The sequence below is a fragment of the Tubulanus polymorphus genome, chromosome 1, assembly GCF_964204645.1.
Source record: "Tubulanus polymorphus chromosome 1, tnTubPoly1.2, whole genome shotgun sequence".
Taxonomy (NCBI): domain Eukaryota; kingdom Metazoa; phylum Nemertea; class Palaeonemertea; order Tubulaniformes; family Tubulanidae; genus Tubulanus; species Tubulanus polymorphus.
This window is the reverse complement of record NC_134025.1, coordinates 11040933-11062263: the sequence shown is the minus strand read 5'-3', so window position 1 is coordinate 11062263 and position 21331 is coordinate 11040933. Positions and strand designations below refer to the sequence as shown.

At 44.5% G+C, this 21331-nt stretch overlaps 1 protein-coding gene across 2 annotated transcripts in view; it reads left to right on the top strand.

Annotated features, from left to right (window-relative positions):
- The window catches only part of LOC141903164 (BCL11 transcription factor A-like), a 138695-nt gene extending 118264 nt beyond the window's left edge, over window positions 1-20431 (top strand). For both annotated transcript variants that reach the window (XM_074791184.1, XM_074791193.1), the window contains one exon: window positions 17609-20431. In XM_074791184.1, the coding sequence (XP_074647285.1) occupies window positions 17609-20019 (2411 nt within the window). In that variant the 3' untranslated portion in view covers window positions 20020-20431. The remainder of the gene's footprint in view (window positions 1-17608) is intronic.
- Window positions 20432-21331: the final 900 nt, after the last annotated feature.

Sequence of the window (21331 nt, the reverse complement as noted above, 5' to 3'; positions counted from 1 at the left end):
TCATTCGTTTTAATCAGCGACAGAGACGACGACGCCGCGTGTGCGTGTACCGCAGGAAAGACAGTCGAGTATACGCGTCGTGTTGTCTCTCTGTGTGTCGTTCATTTCGTTAATTTCATTATTAGCGGAATATTGCATCATGTCTCTCAAACGAGAATGCCGCTGTCCAACGATGGCAATTACACTACCCGGGCAGGTGCGCGCAAAAACAATGTACCGTACGGCTAATTGCGCACAACTTCCAATTTCACTTAGTTCTTTGAAATGAGTGTAGCGCCGGCCTTCTTTTCTGCAATTTTCAATTCCAACTCATCCTGCCATGTTTTGCCACATTTTGCCATTTGAAATGCAGATAGCCTACACTTCTCGGATTAGGCTTTGAATATGACGAAAATTAATGCAGAATTTTTGGCACGTTCATTCACTAATCGCTGAAATTGCGCGCAACTTCCAATTTCACCGAGTTCTTTGAAATAAGTGAAGCACCTGGCTTTTTTTAACTGCAATTTTCAACAAGATCGAAATAGTTCTGCCCTGTTTTCAACGCAGATAGCCTATGCATCTCTGTACTCGGCTTTGATTATAATGAAAATTCATGCTGAATGTTGGGCACGTACATTTGCTCAGCTCAGTACATTTCATTGTTGAAATTTCATTTCCGTTTGAACGGCGGAATCTACTTAAAAAAACGTCATCGTCGTAATAATGATGACCATCGCGGTCGGGGGAATATGAGTCACGACGAGCCACGAAAATATCGCCGCAGTGTATGAAATTCAAAATTGCATGATATTTCGCCGCGTTCGCCGAGCCGCGGCCGAGGTCAGCTAGTCGTTGGCGGCGTTCGCTCGCATGTAACCGGCGAATTCAATTTATATTCTATTACATCTTAATTTTCCGGCGGGGTAAGTGTCAGTTAGGGCCGTATAGCACCTCACCGAGGGACGCCGCCGCCTCTCCTGCCTCGGCGAAATGAAAGATTACCATAATTGCATGCTTTCTTCGCTTCAATTGACCATTCAAGCTCCCAGGAGCTGACGCGGCTGGAATCGTAAATTTCGCCGCGGCGTCGTCGGATCTTATTCGTCGACTCATAACGGTAACGGTTTAGAAGAGAGGACATTGATTTTATTTCGCCGTAGCGAAAAACCGCGTCGTCGTCGGACAATGTTTCGAAAGCCATCAACTCGTTCTCCGGAGAAATCTTGGCGAGAACCGAAAATCGACTCGGCGCGACGCACGACGTATCGGGCGTTATTTACTCAAATCTCGAGGACACGGAATGGCTTTACGCCACAATGACCCCGGGTCTCCGAGCGGCCACTTCAATTTGCGCGTTTTATTAAAAACTCGAGTTTAACGCGTCCCGAGCGTCGCGAGAATATATGAAATCGGTCGCGAGATTCGTTCGTTTATTCGAGCACAAACACGCCGCGAAACGCCGCATGGTAATTTTCATAATTAATATATTCTGGACAAATTTGTACAACGGCGTCTTCATGCATAGGAAATGTGGTTGATTCGTACTTGAAATTCGACTCGAACTTTCAACGATACGTAAATTTTTGTCACGATTAATCGAAATAGAGGCATAACGTAAACCATTTTCTCGTGAGTTCTACAAATTGAAATCTTTATGAAAATGATATCCGCGTTGCGACGCGGTGGATGTCATGCCGTTTGATTTTTCAGGTCGAAATCTGAATTTCGTCTCGAGCCAAACTAGCTCAGGACTGATTCGCCTGATGGACCTGTGAATTCGGTTTTGATACCACTTTCCCTCTTCTCCTCACTCTCTTCCTCCCTCCCTCCCTCCCTCTCTCCCTCCCTCCCTCTCTCCCTCCCTCCCTCCCTCTCTCTCTCCCTCCCTCTCTCTCTATCCTCTCTCTCTCTATCTCTCACTCAATCTTGTCTGTCGTTCTTTTACAAGTGAAAACGCTCTCCAATCGGGCACGGGCCAAATTTGACCGGGGCCTGATCCGGGGCAAATCGTCTCCATGTGATCGTGGTGGCTTATCTCTCACTTTCACGACCATTTCTCTCTTCTCTCTCCCTCTCCCTCCCTTTCGTCCATTTCAATTGACGATGTGCTATTGTAAATGATTGTTCATATGATTTTCGCATCGATCATTCATGTCAGAATTAATCGTGATTATTGTCCGTCTGTCGGTCCATCTCGCTTAAAAACATTGGTGTAGAACATCGTGTGTCGCGCACACCGGTTTTAGCGAACAAGTCATTTGGGCATTGGCTACATCAATCATGGACAATACAAACAGACAGGTCAATAAACTCGCAGGATGTGACCAACTTTAAATGTTTCCTCGTCAATTAATAAGAGATCCCTGGATCGAGCGCGTTGTTCGTGCAGTATATGCGAGAGAGCTCATCATTTACACGAAAAGTATACAATGTCTACCTAGAAAAAATGATTCTATCGCAACGATGTAATAACGATTAGCAATATTCGTTAAACACTGTCCTGCTGTTTGGTCATTTGATAAGAAAGTGTCGTTAAACACTGTCCTGCTTTCTAGTCATTTTATGAGAAAGTGTTGTTAAACACTGTCCTGCTTTCTAGCCATTTTATGAGAAAGTGTCGTTAAAAACTGTCCTGCTTTCTAGTCATTTTATGAGAAAGTGTCGTTAAAAACTGTCCTGCTTTCTAGTCATTTTATGAGAAAGTGTCGTTAAACACTGTCCTGCTTTCTAGTCATTTTACAAAGAAGTGTCGTGACGGGATTTTTAGAAGTACCGTCGATAATTAATGAAAAACATTTCAGATTTGTAGAGCCCACAGTTTTCTTATCAAACAGAAAGTTCGTCGAAAACCATCTCGTTTTCTCCTGTGTTCAACTACGAATTGAAATCTTCGAAAACGATTTTTAGAATCTCCGAATGAGATGTGAATCATATTCCGACGCATAACTTCAAAGATCACATTTCGTTTAGTGTTCGCTAGGGCGTTACCACCTGGTTTGCGTGCAACGATGTAGTTAGAAGTTTGTCCTGCCCTATTAGATGTTAAATGCGGCAAAAATACTCGAAAGAAATATCAAATATAATGGCCGAATTGGATGATTAATCAGCAGCTATTAGCCGGATGATGGATGTAATTTTTTTCCAAAAGTTATTTAGGCCCGGCAACTACCGGTTGTATTCAACTCTTTATGTATTCCGATGGGCACAGATGTATTCTTTGTGCGTGTATGTATATGTACTTATAAAGTGGACGCAAATGCGTCTCCGCGTCCTTTAGAACGATTACCGCCTAAATTTAGACCCAAACTTGACCAGGCCGCATGCCTGGGTCAGATGCGTGGCCGGCGTTTTGTTAGAATAACACGTACGGCCACTTTTTTCGGGCGAACATTATTCTATATCCGATCCAATTTAAGTTTATCGTATAAATCATCGAGAATTCAATGGCGGAGTTTGACTTTCGAAATTTTTGGACACGGCGCCCGAGGTCGCGCCCGGCCTTGCACTAATTGTCATCCGAACGTGGAGGAATAAAGGGACACAATGCGCGTATTCAAGTGTGCGAACCTCGCGCCTGCACACGCTCTACCCCTACGACGGATATAGGTTAACGATGCCACCGCCACGTCAAAAAAAACTCCACCGGTGAACTTGAACGCAATTTTTTTATTTTTTCAATAGTTTATAAGGGCCTGGCGCTACGACGACAACGCAACGGCATTCAAGCAAGCAGGACCCCGCAAATTTGAATAACCGGGCCATAATAATAGCGCTTTTCAGAGCCAGAGGCCGGCCAACTCGAAAACCTAATTCCGAATAATAATTGTCAACAAACGGTGACCCGTTTTTGCACAATAGTGGTCATTTTATGCAACAAACTTTTTTAGCGGATCGAAATCCTTTCAAGGGTTCATCCAGCAAACAACGTTGGTTGCCCGTGGGAATGTTTGCCCGAATATACAACCGCGCTAATTCGTGTTGCCAACCCGAATTCGGTTAGCCACAACCGCAAAGCACCACCGTATTGATAGCGATATTCGCGACCGCTAAATCGTGCTATTCATTTCAGTTACTAAATATATCTAAAAAGAAAAACGATGTTGTTTCGATTTCTAATTCTGCGGTACGGCGAATGCGATACACGCGTACCTATTCCTTTCCTATTCCTACATTATAATTCGGTTCACTCGAGCTTGCTTTCTAAATCTCAAGCCCTTTAACATTCTACTTGAAAAGCATCCAGCTATGATAGCTCCGATTCCGTATGCCCTTTGGTCTTATTAATACGATTACCATCTAGGTGTATTGTTATAAACTCCGGCGACCCCGCTGTTGTATCTGATTCGGACTGCGGCGGTTGCTCGGGCGTTAATTTTCGCGAAACGCGCTCTTCGCGCTCTTCGTTTCCGCGCCGATACCTAGATGCGAGCCGCCTAGCCTCGAGTATGAAATTAATTCACTCTCTCGTCGAAATTTCGAGAAAAAGTCGTCGTGAAATTCAAATTTAAGCCAATGTCTGCGAATGACATGTGCCTCGTAAAGCTGTGCAGAAGAGCGGCGCAGGGTTCAGGCATTAACCCGCCTAGCTCGGTACTCCCGCTTGATGATCGATAGTTATTCGGCGCGTTGTGCATTTCGAAACATGCACGAACTCGAAGTTCGTCCACTGAATTTCATTGCAGCATTACCCGGTATCTTCACATGGAGTGAGAAATGATGTACAGTCGTAGTAGTCATCTCCAGGATTAGACTGACTAGCAAGGACGCCGATGATTAGAAATTGTATATTTTATAGGACTGCGGGACCTGAAGGCCATAGCTGGAAGTCTAAGCTCTTAATGATTTCCACCTGAAAGATGTAATGCGCCATTTTCTAACTATTGCCACTAACTATAACTTCGAAGTCCAGTTCTACAGACTAAGGACGAGAACTAGTTTCTTGAGTTAATAGTTATTTTTATGGTTAATTTTTGTGATAATAGCAGTTATCTGGTAGGTTCAAAGTATTCAACTCTGGGTCGGTTTGCCTTAAACCTGGGGGTTATCTCAACATTAAGCGGGGCATAGGTCATATTATACTTTACTTTCTGCGACCAACCTCAATTCTCTTGCAACTGGTGGAGACAAGTCGATCTATGCGCCCATTTTTTACCAGTTTCAGTGATCGCTTGATGTCGCAAGTTGCCCTGTACTCATGCCTCGAGTCTTAATTTTCGTCTAACTGCTGATTCAAGTTAAAGCAAGTCTACGAATCCGATCCTGTAGGGTTAACCATGATACACATTCTATTCCTGTTGCGACCGGTATTTTTAGTTCATTCATTACAAACTTATCATTCCGAATTCATCCGCGGCTTACGTACGTCTATTGTTTTCTAGAAACCAACTCAATAACCGGGTTCAAAATTCACCTTAGTTCTGAGGTCAATGCAAATCCGAATGATCCTTTTCTTATTGCGTGGATTATAAGGCGAACCGGCGGTAAAACAAAAAAAGCACCGGCAATCTCGCGGTCGGGGCTTATTCGGCCGGCGGCCGCGTGTCATATAATTAACCCCTTATTTGTCGTGTCCTAACCCTGCCGGTAATGACCACCGACGCGAAGCCGAACGCGAGAAAGCTCTCTATTACGAGTTATTAATCCGCGCTTTGACAACCGCGGCCTTGTCTGACCTCTCAGCAGCGTCCTTATGTCCAGTCGTAATTGTCCAATCGAGTGGTAATAGATCAGCCTCACGCGTATAAACATCGTCGATACTTCAGGGGCCCGGTAATATCGGCTCTTCGCGGTGGCATGAGAAATACTCAGCTGTCAGCGCGGATTGTATTTCCGCGCCGGACCAGAAACGTACAATAGATTATCGGCGACAAAGTGGCCGTATTCCGTACAAAATACGACGGCGAATGGCCATCCAGTGGCAGCTATCGCGAATCATCGTATGACCATTGAGAAATACTCTCGTCGAAATGGCCAACATAAACAGTTACTTCACGCTGGCGATAAATCAGCCGACGGTAATGGCCGCCGTCGCGTAGACTTATCGCGTCGAGACTCTCTCCTATCGTCTCGACTCGTTTTTCAGTTGTGATTGGATATCGCGAATAAAGTTTAGTTGAACGACGTCACTTATCCGGACGAGAACCGATCGAAATATTTGCGTTTGAAGACGTAAAATTATTTTGAATTTTGAATGGCAAAATAAGATAAGTACTGCATAGGATAATAATGCACTTAAGGTGTCCCTAGTGGTTATGTAACTAATTACACTATTCTTTAGTAACACTAGCGCCACACAGTGGAAAGGTGACCTAAACTGGGGTTAGTCCGATAAAAATGCGTATAGTGGATGTATTTTTGGTAATATCTAAACGTCCCTGCCTGCGAATTACCTGGATGGTAAAACATTTAGCAGGGCTTTTTTAGAAACTTGTAACTCTTTCTAATTATCGGGTTTCGCTTTTTATACTGCGAGCGAAAAACTCATTATGGCTCGGTCACCTGAGATGAGAGTTAAACCACGTTCCCAGGTGCCAACGTCTGGAGCTGTATCTACGCATTTTTTAAACGCCGGACATTTTCATGTCATGTACTCGTTTTCGCCGTCGTGTTTGGCGTTGGATGAAATGACTTGATTTCTCCCGGGTTCGATTACGCCGGACACTAACCATGAAATGAAGACCGCGTCGAATCTCGGCTCGTACATCAACCGCCTAACGAGAAATCAATGCCAATGACCAGGTTCGCGCCGTACATCGCTTGTCTGCCGTCGCGAAAATGGCTTAAGATGGACTTCACGAGGTCTGACTTGAATTTTAATGAACATTCAATCGCCCCGGCGATGACTATCGCGTTCTTTGTCCGCGTCGGACGGCTAATCACGAGCTTGAATCATAATCCGTTACAGTACGGGTACGGCGGCGGCGAAGATGTCGCAATCGATCGAATTATTATGCAAAATAGCGGCTAGCTCGATGGCGGCAACTTTCTCGGGACAATCCAATCGAGATAAAGTCGAGAGAGAGAATCTTCACAGGACATTAAACAGATTTCACGTGCGTCGGCAATTTGCATAAAAAATGAGTAAAAAACGTCGTAGCCGGTGACTGCGAATTTTTTACCGAAGAACACTCGAATAGAACTCGACGTAATGAGCTTTTTTTGTCGCGTCCTTTTTTTCATTTCATGAATTCATTTATTCGAGCATCGACTACGGCCACGTAACATCGAGGCCGCCAGGGCGAACTTCGATTATCTGAGTGAAACCAAATGTTAATTAGTCGGAAATATGTTCCAGAAATAGTTCGAAAATTAAGCGCATTCGGTTATTTCTACCTACCACTAGTCGACTAGGTATATAAAGACCGAATTTGGCCCTGGCCGACTCGACGACGGGGTTTCGAGGTCAGCACTTGACAGCATGAATGGAATGAATGACGAAAAAACCTCATTTGTCAAAACGGCGCGGTGTCATACGAAGCTTAAATCGCGTACTGTTTTCCCCGATTGTCGATTCGCAGTCGGATCGGATGGCCACCATCGGCGGGGCCGAGCGGACATTGTTAGCTTCATCTGCTTATGACAGGCTAATCTGCGTCGCCGATGTCGTACAAAATCCGCATGAAAAATGCTTGAGTCATTTGTTTTCGGTATTAGGCGATTTCCGCGATATTTAATTACCGATCCGTATACTACCCTCGTATGTCTAACGCTTGTCTGTTCGAAGTCGGCCATTTATCCCCCCTCCCCCCCCCCCCCCCCCGTATATCGGTGTTAATAATGCGCTCGCATCCTCGCCAGTTCGCTGTCCATACTTTCATTTCCGCGACGAATTTATCCTAAGGTCAATATTTGCGACGAGTGAATATGCGTCGCTTTTATATTCTTTGAGCCGGAATGAAATGGACAGCAGCAGCAGCGACTACCATCGCCGTCGTCGTCGTTTACAGCCGACGCTGCGGCGCGATGGACGAAAATTCAATACGATGAGGCTTTTAGCATACGCGGCGAACATAAGATCTCGTCTTACAAAATTTGCGCATTAAGAGCTGGACAGTAAAAAAAAAATGAAAAGACCCGAAGAGAATTCGCAATGGATATTAGACAATGTTTGATGTTCATCCCAGCATTAAGAACTAATGTTTGTTTAATAGAAGGAGAAAAAAAAGCCCCGACATCAAAAGTCGTCCCTATACTCGAACCATCCTCCGTCGTCGTAGTCCGTTTTCTCAACCCATCCGCTTTGAACTGGTCGATTATGTATATGTAGGTGATTGCCATCGCTTGAAATATCAGCTGCGGGCAGTCGGCGTTTATTCCCGAGACGCGGCGTCGGCTGGTTTTTCTTCGGCGCGTCGGTTAATTCGGCGAACGTCCCCGCGGCTGTTTGGACGAAATCAGATTTTGGAACTTCGTCGTACCCGATCTGCATACGCAATCGGCGCGATATTTCTCCGGTGAATTTGCACTTGACCAGCCGCCGCCGCCACGCGCCGCCGCGGAATTCCGGTATTTATATACACGTACCGCGCGGACCGCCAGGTCCAGATAATCCAATTCATGAAATTAGATTAGGTCGTATTGTGTGTACAGGGGATAAGACGATGGCGTTCACCTCACTACAGTTGCGCGTCGACGGCCATCCGAAAAACCGGTTACATATGTATCGAATTTTGGCAACTGTCCGTCGGGTCTCGCGGCGATAATGTCGTTAAGGGGACTAATGACCACTAGGACAAGGTGTGAGGATTGCGTTCCCCTTGAAGCTAACATCATTTTATGGGGCAAACAAAACATGCGCCGATAACGAGATTGCCTCCATTGGAAATAATGGAATCTGTTTTGCGGAATAAATGTCAGAATTACCGCTGACTTGCCCGAAATAGTATCCAAGTCTGTGATGTGCAAATATTCTTCGCTCTGGACTACAAAAGTAGAAATTCGTTGAAATGTATTTTACATATTATAGATCCTGGGGCCATCGCTGATAAGTTGAGGCTTCGATTTTAAAAAAAACATTCTAAGGTCAGTCTTCGTTTTATAGCCACCTCCATGACTACGCAACTGGAGCCATCATTGAATTACATAATCTGGCGCACGAATCGAACCGTGGACTTAAGAGTACACAATTGAATTAATCATCGCTGTGACCAGAAAAAATACTATGAACTATATTAATCAGCGAATTTCTGATTTTCAAAATTCGAATCCTCGACCGAGCGAGCGGGTTCGTCGCATATAACAATTAATCACGCGTCGATATACAACGGGAATTATCATCAAGGTCATATCAATCGAAATGCGCGCATTAATTATTAGTCGAATGAACTTTTCTCTCATATTCAGCGTCGTCGTCGTCACGCGCGAGGTTTCTCTTTTTTTTCGTCATGCGGCCTCGTGTCAATTAATCAAAACCGCTCGTTGGTCCTGGCGACGACAACGTCTTCGACGTTTCGTCGTATTGCCGTTGATCGGTCGAAATAAATCACGAATTAAGGCCCTGATTCGGATTTATGGACGAAAATCTGACGATGTTTATCGCCGGTCGCCCGATTTACTAAACACGGAGGTTAATTACGTGTGTTAAACTTCGTTAATGAAGCGACGAATTATCTGCCTTTAAGGTGCAATTTTTCGCCGCGTTTTTGAAATCTTCGTCAGCCGTTTTCACTGGGTATCATTTGACGCATCTTCGAAACGATACTTTTTTCGGTAGCGAAAATGAAATAAGCAAATCATCTTAATGATCACGATAATTGATGTTATATTATACAAATGTTAGATGTGGTATCAGCTGAACTTCATTAACGGACATTCAGGTACCTTGGTGGATGAGCAATATGAGACCAACTACTTTTATAGTCAATACTACAACTTAAGGATAGTCTTAAGATTTTTGAGACCATTTCTGGACTCGGGTCACGACTGGGCCCTGGAGTTTTACAATTCGCGGTTATTGAAAGCGGTAAGCGCGTCGCCTAAAAAAAATTATTTATTCAAGAACGATGTTATATGAAGTACGTCGCGTCGATATTTTGCGCGTTTCAAAATTTCCAATTTAGTCTTGTCCGGGGATTTGTGTCGTGTGTGCGCGTCGTGTTGAATTTTAAACCCCACGGTGCTGACGCGATGTTAGACGATGTACCGTAGTCATTATCTCCGCCGAACAGACCGTGTCCACTGGCGTATACTCTCTCCCCGTGTATACGGTCGAAACCATTCAATTTCGCTCGAGGCGGCTTTAATTTCGAACGCAGTGAAATTTTATTCAGTTCACACAGACCATCGTCTCGTATGACTCATCCACCGTATTCACGGCTTCGCCTGGACCGTACTAATGGTGTGATGTAGGAAGAAATTTCGCCGCGCGAGATTAAAAGAATGGCGGAACCGACTTTTTATAAGCAATCGAAATAACACGCGGAAAAAATAAAACCGATGCCGTATATGTCAATTTCGAAATAACGCGAAGTCGAATTTTTGTTTCGGTGATGTTCATTCAATCAATGTCCGCAATGAAATTTAGATTTGCTCGGTTTAGAAAGAAATTAATGAATTCGTAAAAACCGGGAGCCATGGGACGAAAAGATGTATCGCTCATCGGAGACCGTTGATCACCTCGGGGACGGATGTTTGAATTGCGAGAATATCGAGTAATAATTACGTATTCGAAGTTCAGGTTCGGCAGGGGCGCATGGGGTGTGTGGGGTTTCAAGGCGAAATTGAAAAGTTGTTTGTTCAACACGGTCGCACGGTGGGCATCGGCTTGTCTGGGGAATTGGTTGAAATTTTTTCGAAATTTCGTCGAAATTAAAATCAAGGCTCGACGATTTTTAAGTGTTTGCGCACTACTCGGTCGCCTGTGCGGGGCTCGCTGCGATTTATGATTGGTATTTATGTTTGATTATCGCGTCTCCGTGCGTGCCCCGGACCTCGCGCTGGCGCAATGGCGTATCGCGCGTGCGCGCTTGATTACAATTAACGGACCTTTAATGTAAATTTTACTGCCAATTGAAATTCTGAAACGTTCGCGTTTCGCGAATAAGCCGAATCGCGCGGCCCGGCGGCGTCATCGCGCCGAAGTCCGCCGAGAGTCATTCATAACATGCGAACGCCGACTTTCGTCGTCGCGGCGTTCTCGTCAAAAATCGTGAAATTTCGACTCGTCGCAGATGCCGGCACTCGCTAATGGGCGAGTGTTATGCAATGGCGCATCGGTACGGCTCGTCCCCCGAGTGATATGAGCCGCGCGCGATGAAATGTAAATTGAGTGCACCGACCATAAATTTTAAATTTAATTTGAGAAAAGGAATTTAAATTCACTTCGCGGCGCGCGCCAGGTACGTCGTCATCGTCGAAGACAAGTATCGCGCTCGCCGTACGGGTTTGATAGATAAGCAGATTGTCATTTGTATGTTGTCTTGATGACAAGCTCATTAAAATCGCACCCGCTATTGCTTTTTGATTAGGTCTTTGGCGGCCTTCAAAAGGAACGGGGTCTTGGGAAATGGGACGACACACTTTGCTCATTACATCACGAGATGAAATATTAGCACCACAAGGCCCATTATACTATTGTAAAGATTAGGTTTGTCTAATTTCGCGCTCGAGTTTTGGTTTCGCATTTTCTTCCCGCAAAAGTTTTTTTTTTTTGTTATGCGTCGCATTAACGCGTATTCGAGTTTCAAAATTTAATTAGCAAACGACGGATCATCGCGTCCGATGAAAAAAAAAGAAATTCGATAGATTTTTTTCTTTTTTTTTTTTTAAAGAAAGTTTGTGTCAAAAAGCGATGATGACGAGGATTAATCATCGGATCGTAATTCGAAATCTCATTGAGAATGATTCGATTTTTAGGATATAGATAATTCAACGACTCTATCGGCTAATCCCAGTCCTCCTCCTCGCGTTATTTAGAAATCATCGTTTTCGACGATACTTCTAAACGGAGATGTCCGCCGATCGAGAGAGCCAGCACGCGTAAATTTCAAATTCATTTTTTCACCTTACAACGGACAGACGGACGGATAATTGCGAAATCTTTCAAGTACGTTCCCATGGTAACCATTGAATCTTTTAACGAACGAAAAAGCGACGATGATATAATTCATGACCTTTCAAATTTACAATTGTCACACGTACACGAAACGAACGCGCAGATTTTACTATAATTCCGTCGCGTGGCGCGCGCCCTCGCTCTCTTGCGTCATCATCGTTATCGACTGGTTCCGTCTGCGTTACGGGGGCTTCATTAAGGCCAAACCCGACAATGACTGCTAATTATCAAAAACTCGTTAAAACGAATTCGTCACCGCGAATCTGTTCGTGACAAATGATTCATTATTTTTTTCTCTCGAAAATCTGAATAGGTTTATTACGTGAATATATTTGGTAGCGCGCGCCTTCGTATTGAGAAGCACTGGGAATAAAAAGCGCCGGTGATTAAAGTTCTTTGTTTCGATTTCGGATGCGATTTTTCGAAAAAAAATAGTCGTAATCATTTAAATAAAAGGCGTGCGCGAAAGATCGAAAGTCTTCCCGTTTTGCGACGTTTTCATCTCTCATCGAAAATTGTAAGGTTTTGTCAGTTTTAAGTCGATTAATACGCGTTTTAACTCGATTGAAACGGCGCGAACGACAAAAACGTAACCCCTCGATTCATCGAGTAGTCTTTGAAGCTCGCGTACTTATGGGGCGTCGTTATTGAATGATGACAGACCCGGAGCTAATCATACACTATTCGTTATTAAGGTCTATTTTTGTCGTTGTTGTTTTATTTTCGCGCAATTTGGAGAGAAATAAAGAGAAAAATAACGATAATTGATTTTGTTAGAGCGATGCTTAATCAAAAAGTGGTCCAGGCGGGATTTCTTTTTCCGATTCCATTTTTGTTTTTACTGAAGATACATATTTACGTTTTCTTTCTAACTACTATTCACTTCAAGTTTGGTAACTTCATATCCTCTTCCCCCCCTTGTACCCTCTTCCCACTTTCTCATAATCACCACTACTTTCCATTTCCGATATGCTCCCTTATTCATCATTCTATCTCTTCCTCTTGACCACCTCTTTCTACTTCTCAACCCTTACTACCTTCTACCCTATCTTTCGCTCCCCTCCCCTCCCTCCTTCTTCTATCGTCTTCTAACCCTGAGCAAACAACATCCAGCAATAAGTCGCCTGGTACTTCATCAGCTTCTGTTGTGCCATCGCACGAGAGAGCTCGTAACAGAGCAGCCACTGGTCACTGATTGGTCTATCGAATTGTCGTTCTTGTCCATGCAGCGAAGCCAGGGCGTGAATACACACACACACAGACACTCGAACGAGAGCACTCGGATGTGTATAATTCCGTAATTCAACTAATCGTGTCCATTCATCACGGTAATTGGCCTGTAATGTCCATTCCGGTAATGCGCGAGATCAGAAGGCATCGCTACGACGACTCAGACCGATGCGTAATAGATAAATCGCGCGGGTGATCGTATCGTAACAAAAACGCTGACCAGAATCACGCCGTGATTGACACAAAACATTAATTGATTCGCGCGCGCGTTCCTCAGACGCTTACGAAGCCGAACGAACCGGGGAGATAAAGTTCGACCAGAAGAAGATCGAAAATGCCAATAAAAATGACAGCGTTTCGTTCTGCGGCGAGTTTTTCACGAAAGATTGATCGAAAAATCATCCGGCGCGCTTCGAGTTCGAAGTGCGCCGGACTTTGACGGCTATCGTATTTGCGAAGTTGATAATCGATCGCGCTCGGGATATTCCTAAAATCAGGCGATTTTCGCGGAATGAAAAAAAGAAAAGTTTTCCAAAAGAGTCGAGTTGTTGTTTTTGCCTCGGGGTCATGCGTCGATTCGAGTCTAGCAGAGACGCTGATTGGCTCTCCAGCGTACGAACATATCCGCGGGCCCGAAGCTGCGTCATTTTCTCAGAGATCGGTACCGTTATATTGGCTACGTGCGCGCGCGAGAAATCAAATCTTCTGCCAAACTGTTTCAATACTATCAAAGACATTATCGATAGCCTTTGAAAGCCGTGCCCCGCATGTCGGGGCTTCTCTCTCTCTTTCTCTCTCGAGCCAATGGAAAAGCTGTCCCTTTGATCACGCGGCGCGCAAATGAAATATCAGTTTAAATTCATGGCATGAAATTTAAGGCCGCCGGCGCTTCTGAAGAAAGTCAAAGGTTCACTGGCGAAATTAGTCGCGATCCGCAATCGTTTGAAACGTGGCGGTTATGATTTTGAAAAATTTGCCACAATGGCCGCGAGTTTATTGTCGAATATGTTGATACTGTACCGTCGTACGAAAGCGAGCCGCGATGATGAATGCGCCGGTGGCTATATGTGTGTTTAGATATATGAATTCGACTTTGATGACATTTACTGGTGAATATTGGTTGAAAGTATATAATGGCGCAAAAAACGTTCTTTCTATTATGTTCACTCTCGTAGTTGTCGTGTGCGTATACGTAAAATGAACGCTTTCATCTACCGATGAAATGAAAGCTTGTCAAAAAACGACCCGCGTGGACAAAGCATCTCATTTCATTTATGGTTAACTGTCTACTGTCTATATTAGAGTAAAACGCCCAGTGTTAAGAGCTTAGTGCGGAACAGAAATTTTGCGATTGTTTACTTAGATTTAAACAAAAAATGCTGATAATTCAACCATTGATTATACAAATATATCTGTACTTCAATTTCCGATTTCAAGATCAAACCCCCTCTTTCGCTCTCGGCAGGTGTGGTGGGTTCATAAGGGACACCAATCAAATCAAAACAATTTAAACGAAATCTAGCAATCAAATAGGTAACAAGGTCAATTCCCACTTTAAGATCGGAAAAGAGCTTAGCAAAGGGAGAGAGCGTTTGGACGCGATTGATACTTTCGTCGCTGCATACCAGTGCTTAAATCATCAGGATCGAAAACAACAATAATATACTTGTCATAAACGCTGGATGCTGCATTGAAAACAATCGTCCCGACACAAAACCGCTGTCCATGAGAATTCCGGGTGGTTTATCGTTTTCGAGCCGTGTCAGAGTTAATCTTTTCATTATGTACGACTGTTGCACCTAATACGGGCGAAAACCTCGCGAAGCCGGTTCGCCGGATCACGTTATTAACAAATACTGACAGCTATACATATCGCAGGTTTTAGACCTTGACAAGCCATTGAAACTTCACGAGTCCTATCGATCTAGTCGCGCGGCCTAGCTTTATTTTGCTTATCCGAAAAGTAACGTTCCCGTGAAAGCCGAGTTGCTCCGTCTGTTTCGACGACAACGGTCCTCGTGTCGTTTTCGTGAGCTTACGATTAATTTCGTCGACTGTAAATTTCTTCGGGTTTGCGTGGATTTGATTTATTCGCCGGTTTCGGCGACAGGGAACGGAGTCGATGGTTATCCGCATCGCCTGAAATATCGCGTAATTAACAATATTAATTGTGACCAGAGGATCAGCTGCGACAATATGGATATAGTCTTTTGTCAAAACGAATAATCGTAACTGTTACTATTAGCTACAAGTCGAGGTCTTTTTTTTCAAAGCGAACTTCGTTCTGCTCAAGGACCTGTAGTTTTTGGCGATTTAAGATTCAGATTCAAATTTATTTCGTATTCAATTATATAAACTCTATACACTCTATACATGTCTAACTCATAGCTGTAGAACTGGACCTACTTGCATCGGTGATTCTCAAATAAAAAGATAAGATACCTTGTTTCTCATTTCTGCTCAGGTTAAAAGTTTACCCCGCCGACCACCTATCTACCCTGTGCATTACTTTTTAAAAAATCCTGATCAAGCTAGCCATGATAGACCCGGCAGTTAATAGAAACGAACTGATTACAAATTTTAGTGAAGTTTACAAAATGACCTGGCCGATTAGGAGACACAATATAGCATTTCATTTTAGCCTGATATGGAAATGAATATTTCAGTTAGAAATTAGTATAAGATCACAAATCGCTCATGTCACTAGATTCGAACTGAACTGCCATCATTCATTACCAGGATTATTTCAAAACTGATACTTCTTTGCCTTTCATAGTTCTTTTTATGTATCTGACCATCAGTGAATTGGTATTGCGATCCGAAAATGAATGCGTATAAATATAGATATATGGTTTTTATTTGATATACGTCCTCGTGACTTGTTGTCTTTCGACGATTGCAAGAAATTAATAAATTTCGAGCCATATGTTATTAACAAGTATCGAAAACAGGGGCTCCTTAGCAAATCTCGTCGGAGTGGTAATACAAGCTAAGTGTCCCTCGGTTTGTACATGTTCATTATGTCGGCTACTTACGAACGTCGGGCCAACAGTTCGTCGAGTGTTCACGGAGTATCGCTACTCGAGCTTGGATTTCATTTCATAACAGAAACGCAGGGATCTCTGATTGTCCGGGATACCACTTCAGCGTTGCTCATTTTATGACGCGATGTTTACTCGTCCCTCTCGGGCATGAGAGAGGTGTACGAAAAATGGACCGATTTCATTAAACCGTAGTAGATCGCGAATGATACCGGGAAACAATAACGCCGACCTTTCTGAAGAAATACGGACCATTTCTAGACCTTTCTGATGTTGACTTCGGAGTTAGTTCGACTTTCAATTTGTAACTAACTCTTTAACAAAGAATCTAACCTCTAGTACCGTAGATGCTGTATGAGTCTGTAAAATCATCTGTTAAAACCTTGCGCGCAATTCATATCCTTCTCTCATTCTTAAGACTTTTTATGACTAAAATGTAGTCACAATGTGATTACAATTTTTTCTCGCGCTCTTACAAAAAGGAAGCTCCGATGTCTACGTGATGGCCGTAATTTGATACGATAGTGTGTAGGCAACGTACTCCATATTTCTTTCAAAAAATGTGATTGAAATCGGACAGGCACTTTTGGCGTGATTGCTAATCAGGAAAATAGCTTTTCAATTTGACCGATTCCTCTTAAGGTTTTTAAAATGTTGTAGTACTTGTCAAATACGAATTGATTAGTTTTTCATTCGAAGCGATGCATAGTAATTAGTTAATGGACGTCGGTTATTTGATCGGCGTTTGCTAGATAAAATTAGCCCCATCCCCGAACAATTTTTGTTGAAATTGTTTCTGGGAAGTTGTATACAATTTGCCGAAACCTTGCGGGGCTTCAATAAGACTGTTCTTGTAATCATTGAGTATGTAAAGGTTGCACGAGTAATTATGAATGGGCAATCCATGAAAGTGAATACGGAGCGAGCACCGGGTTGAATGGTGCGTACGAACCGGCTGTAATGGATTATTCTCTATGAAAAAAAAAACGCCTTAGATCGAAAAGAGATGCACATTGTTTCAAATGAAGATGAGATTTGAAAACGAAATACAAAATACGATCAGCATGCGCGAACTCGCACGCTAATCGATAAAGTCATAATCTTTTTAAATTGCCACTTAAGAATGAATTCACAGTGAACGTTCTCATTATCATTCACAAGAGAGATCGAATGCTGGAACAATCCGTACGAGTGTGTACGCGCTTTCATGATTTATGTATATATATATATATATTCGAGCTGATACTCGAAAATGTCGTTTCGCCCGTACTAACAAAGCTTTTGTCGTTTTTTGTATTTTCAGAACCGTGTAACTTCATCTGTCTCACGTGTAAAGACACTTTGGACTCGGCCTGGAGCTTAGTACAACACGTACAGAACGCGCATGGAATGAAGATCTATGCCGACAACTCGCCGACGTCTACGACCACGTCTTCGACGTCATCATTCATGCCCAAGTTGACGCGGCGTAGCAGCTGCACGACCGCCAGCACGACGACGACGTCGATACCGCCAACCAAACCATCACCATCTCACGACAAACCGAGTCAACTATTCGCAACAAGCGTCGAGAATGTCGCACATCCGCCGCATCCGTTCTTGTTCAGAATGCCGCTCGGAGAAAGGCAGCCTCTATCATCTATGAATCATGGTCCGTTCAACCGTCCGCCTGGGCCAGATTTTCGCGTCGAGCTACTGCACGATCCGTTTCACCGCATGAGTGGCGGCATCGGCTTTCCGCCGCAGCTCGAGCCGCCGACCGGCGCGTTTCATTCACCGTTCGACCGTCCACGTCCACTCGGCATCGGCATCGAACCGTCGTTGGATTTCTACTCGCAACGCCTACGCCGACTCGCCGGTACGAACGGTATGCCCGGACCGGCGGTCAGTCCGTCGCATAGTGCCGAATCGCCGGGACGTAAACAGATGACGAATTACGCTCCGAACAGCAGCTCGGCGCCGACGACACCTACGCAGGCCGGCGGCGGCGACGTCGACACATCGAAAAACGGAACGCCGAAGCTCAAAGCGTGCGAATTCTGCGGAAAGTGTTTCCGTTTCCAAAGCAATCTAATCGTTCACCGACGTTCGCACACGGGCGAGAAACCGTTTAAATGTTCGTTGTGTCCGCACGCTTGTACTCAGGCGAGCAAGCTCAAACGCCACATGAAAACACACATGAACAAGTCGCCGTTCTCGGCGATTTCGCACGGCTCGAGCACACTATCGGACGGCAGCCTTGCGTCGACCAGCAGCACGCCGGATTCGAATCGGCTGAACTCGAAAAACGACGACAGCGTCGAACACGACGGCGAAGACGACTCGGACGACGACGTCGACGAAGACGAGAAGGAAATGGAAGTCGACAACTTCGACGTGAATCAAAACGAAGAGCCGACCGATCTCTCCAGTCGTAAACAACACCACCACATCGTGAGCCTCTGCGACGAATACGCGAACCACCACCACGATTCCGATTACACGACGTCGCTGAAAAAGCGACAAACGTTGCTGTCCGAGGTCATGGAACGCACCGGACTAAACAGCATCCAACAATACAGTGAGGCCTTTCAGCAAGCCCTGGCCGAGAACTCGTTGCACAACGAAAGCAAAGGCATGCCCGGGATAAAAATGGAGAACGGCCCGACATCCGCCGAGAAAGCGCCGGAAACCGCCGACGCCAAAGTTACGAGCACGCTTCTCAACGGTTCGCCGCGTTTCGAGTATCCGCACGAATTCGTGAACCGCGTGAAACACGAACCGATATCGGACAACGTGATGAACATGGGCGAGGCGATGTACTCGCATATATGGTTTCCCCCGAGCGCAGCGTCGCACGATTTGTTCTTAGGGGCGCCGCGGCCGTCGCTCGACATGATTCACCAGAATGGCGCGCTGGCGCTGGACGTAAGCATGAAAACGTCGAGCAGCAGCAGTTCCACGACGTCGAGCCCGCAGCAAGGTGTAACACGCACGAAAGAGAACCGGCGCAACGACACGTGCGAATATTGTGGTAAGATCTTTAAAAACTGCAGCAATCTGACGGTGCACAGGCGTTCACACACCGGCGAAAAGCCGTACAAGTGCGGACTTTGTAGCTACGCCTGCGCCCAATCCAGTAAACTAACCAGACATATGAAAACGCACGGTCGTCTCGGTAAAGACGTTTACCGTTGCAAGTTCTGTAACATGCCATTCTCGGTACCGAGCACGCTGGAAAAGCACATGCGAAAATGCGTCGAAAGTCAGGCGCTGAAGATCCTCGCGTCCGAGCACGCCGAACCGGCGCTCGGCAACGCGCACGTCGCCATTCCCGATACGATGTCGGCGAACACCGAAATGAACCGGTCGATCGACTCGCACCATTCGGATTCGATGATGAGTCGGCCGGATTCGGTCAACTCGACCGGCGCCGATTCGGTGAATTCGTCGAACGTGCCCGACTCGGGTCGTTCCGACATGGCCGAGGCGTTTGGTCGGCCAGATTCGACGATGTTGGATTCCGGTCGGTTGGACGCTATGCACATGTCGCGACGCGACATGCTCAGTCCTGACATGATGAGGCCCGACATGCTTAGTTTTAGTAAGCACGATTCGTTGTCGATCGCGAAAACCGAATCGTTGTCGATGGCCACGGCCGATTCCCTGTCGATGGGTATGAATAACCCCGATTCGTTGTCTTTGAAAAGCTCATTGCTGTCGAATTCAGTTTGATTTCATACATGCATAGGACTTAAATGTAAACCCCTGATTAAGCTGATGGAATGGTGGTAAAATCGATAAATGTTGACATCTAAGTTTCATAATTTATGTCTTATCACGAAATCGACCTTCAATTTCGCATTGCTTTCTTAATGGTTCTTACCATTACCAATTCCTGATTAGCTAAGCAAATGTATTCGGGCATTCTATGGCTGGTATTTCTATTGACCAGTCTGTAAAAGTGCGACTATCGAAGTATCGAATCGCAGGGTTTTGAAACTGCGCGTTACCACCATTTGCGCAGTCGCGATTTATCGAGGCGGGAAGCCAGATATTATACCCGGGTAAGTCGGAACGCCTGTCTCAATTCCAGCGTGCTCGGGTCCTTAAGGGTGCCATACGGTATATTGACGCAAAATAATATTTGGCAGCTTATTTTGTTTGTCGTCACTTTTTTATAGATTGATACGGGAAAAAAACGTTTTGGTTTAGCGACCTGACAATGATAATGATGTATTATTATTATTATTATTATTATGTGTATATTGGTTATTCGGATTTGCTTTGTCGCTGAATTTGATTGCTGTTCGACACTTGAAAAGTTAGAACCGAATTGAGCGATACGCTTTACATACAGTTTAGGGTAATGATGTGCATGAGTTATAAACGGTGTTTTCGGTTAGTAATCGATGCAATTTTGCGTGAAATATCTTCGACAAGATAGAAACCGATGGAATAATACATTTGAAGTAATGTTAAGGTTTAACAGTTTATGGGAGCCGTAATTCGTAGTATGTTTCGAAACTGAAATACTAGAAATAATAAGCGGGCTTATGCGCTTATGATATTACAATAAAGATAGGGTCTGCGAGGTTCGGGGACCGGGGAAATTCGGCGCAAATCGTCGACGTAAGGGAATCGTTGCACGTTGTTTGCGAGCGAATCCGGGTCCCCCCTCCCGCCGGGAGCCCGAAAAAATCGCCCCGCAAAACGGTTGAACGGTCAAGCACACACATGCTATTGAGGCATCTGTGATACGCGTACTATATCGAAGTTGGAGCTTAATAAAAATGCCTTGTGGGTCTTGGCGCGTTGCAATCTTTCGACACCGATAGCAGTGGATGCTATTAGAAATTAGAAAATTAATAGAATGAATATATATATATATATATATATATATATATATATATATATATGTATGTATGTATGTATGTATAAAATATATATAGTAATAACCGTATACTTACCTATCAGCATGATACATTTACCGACATTTAATCATTAAGGAGTTAGCACTATTCATTCATCCGATATCATTCTCGTT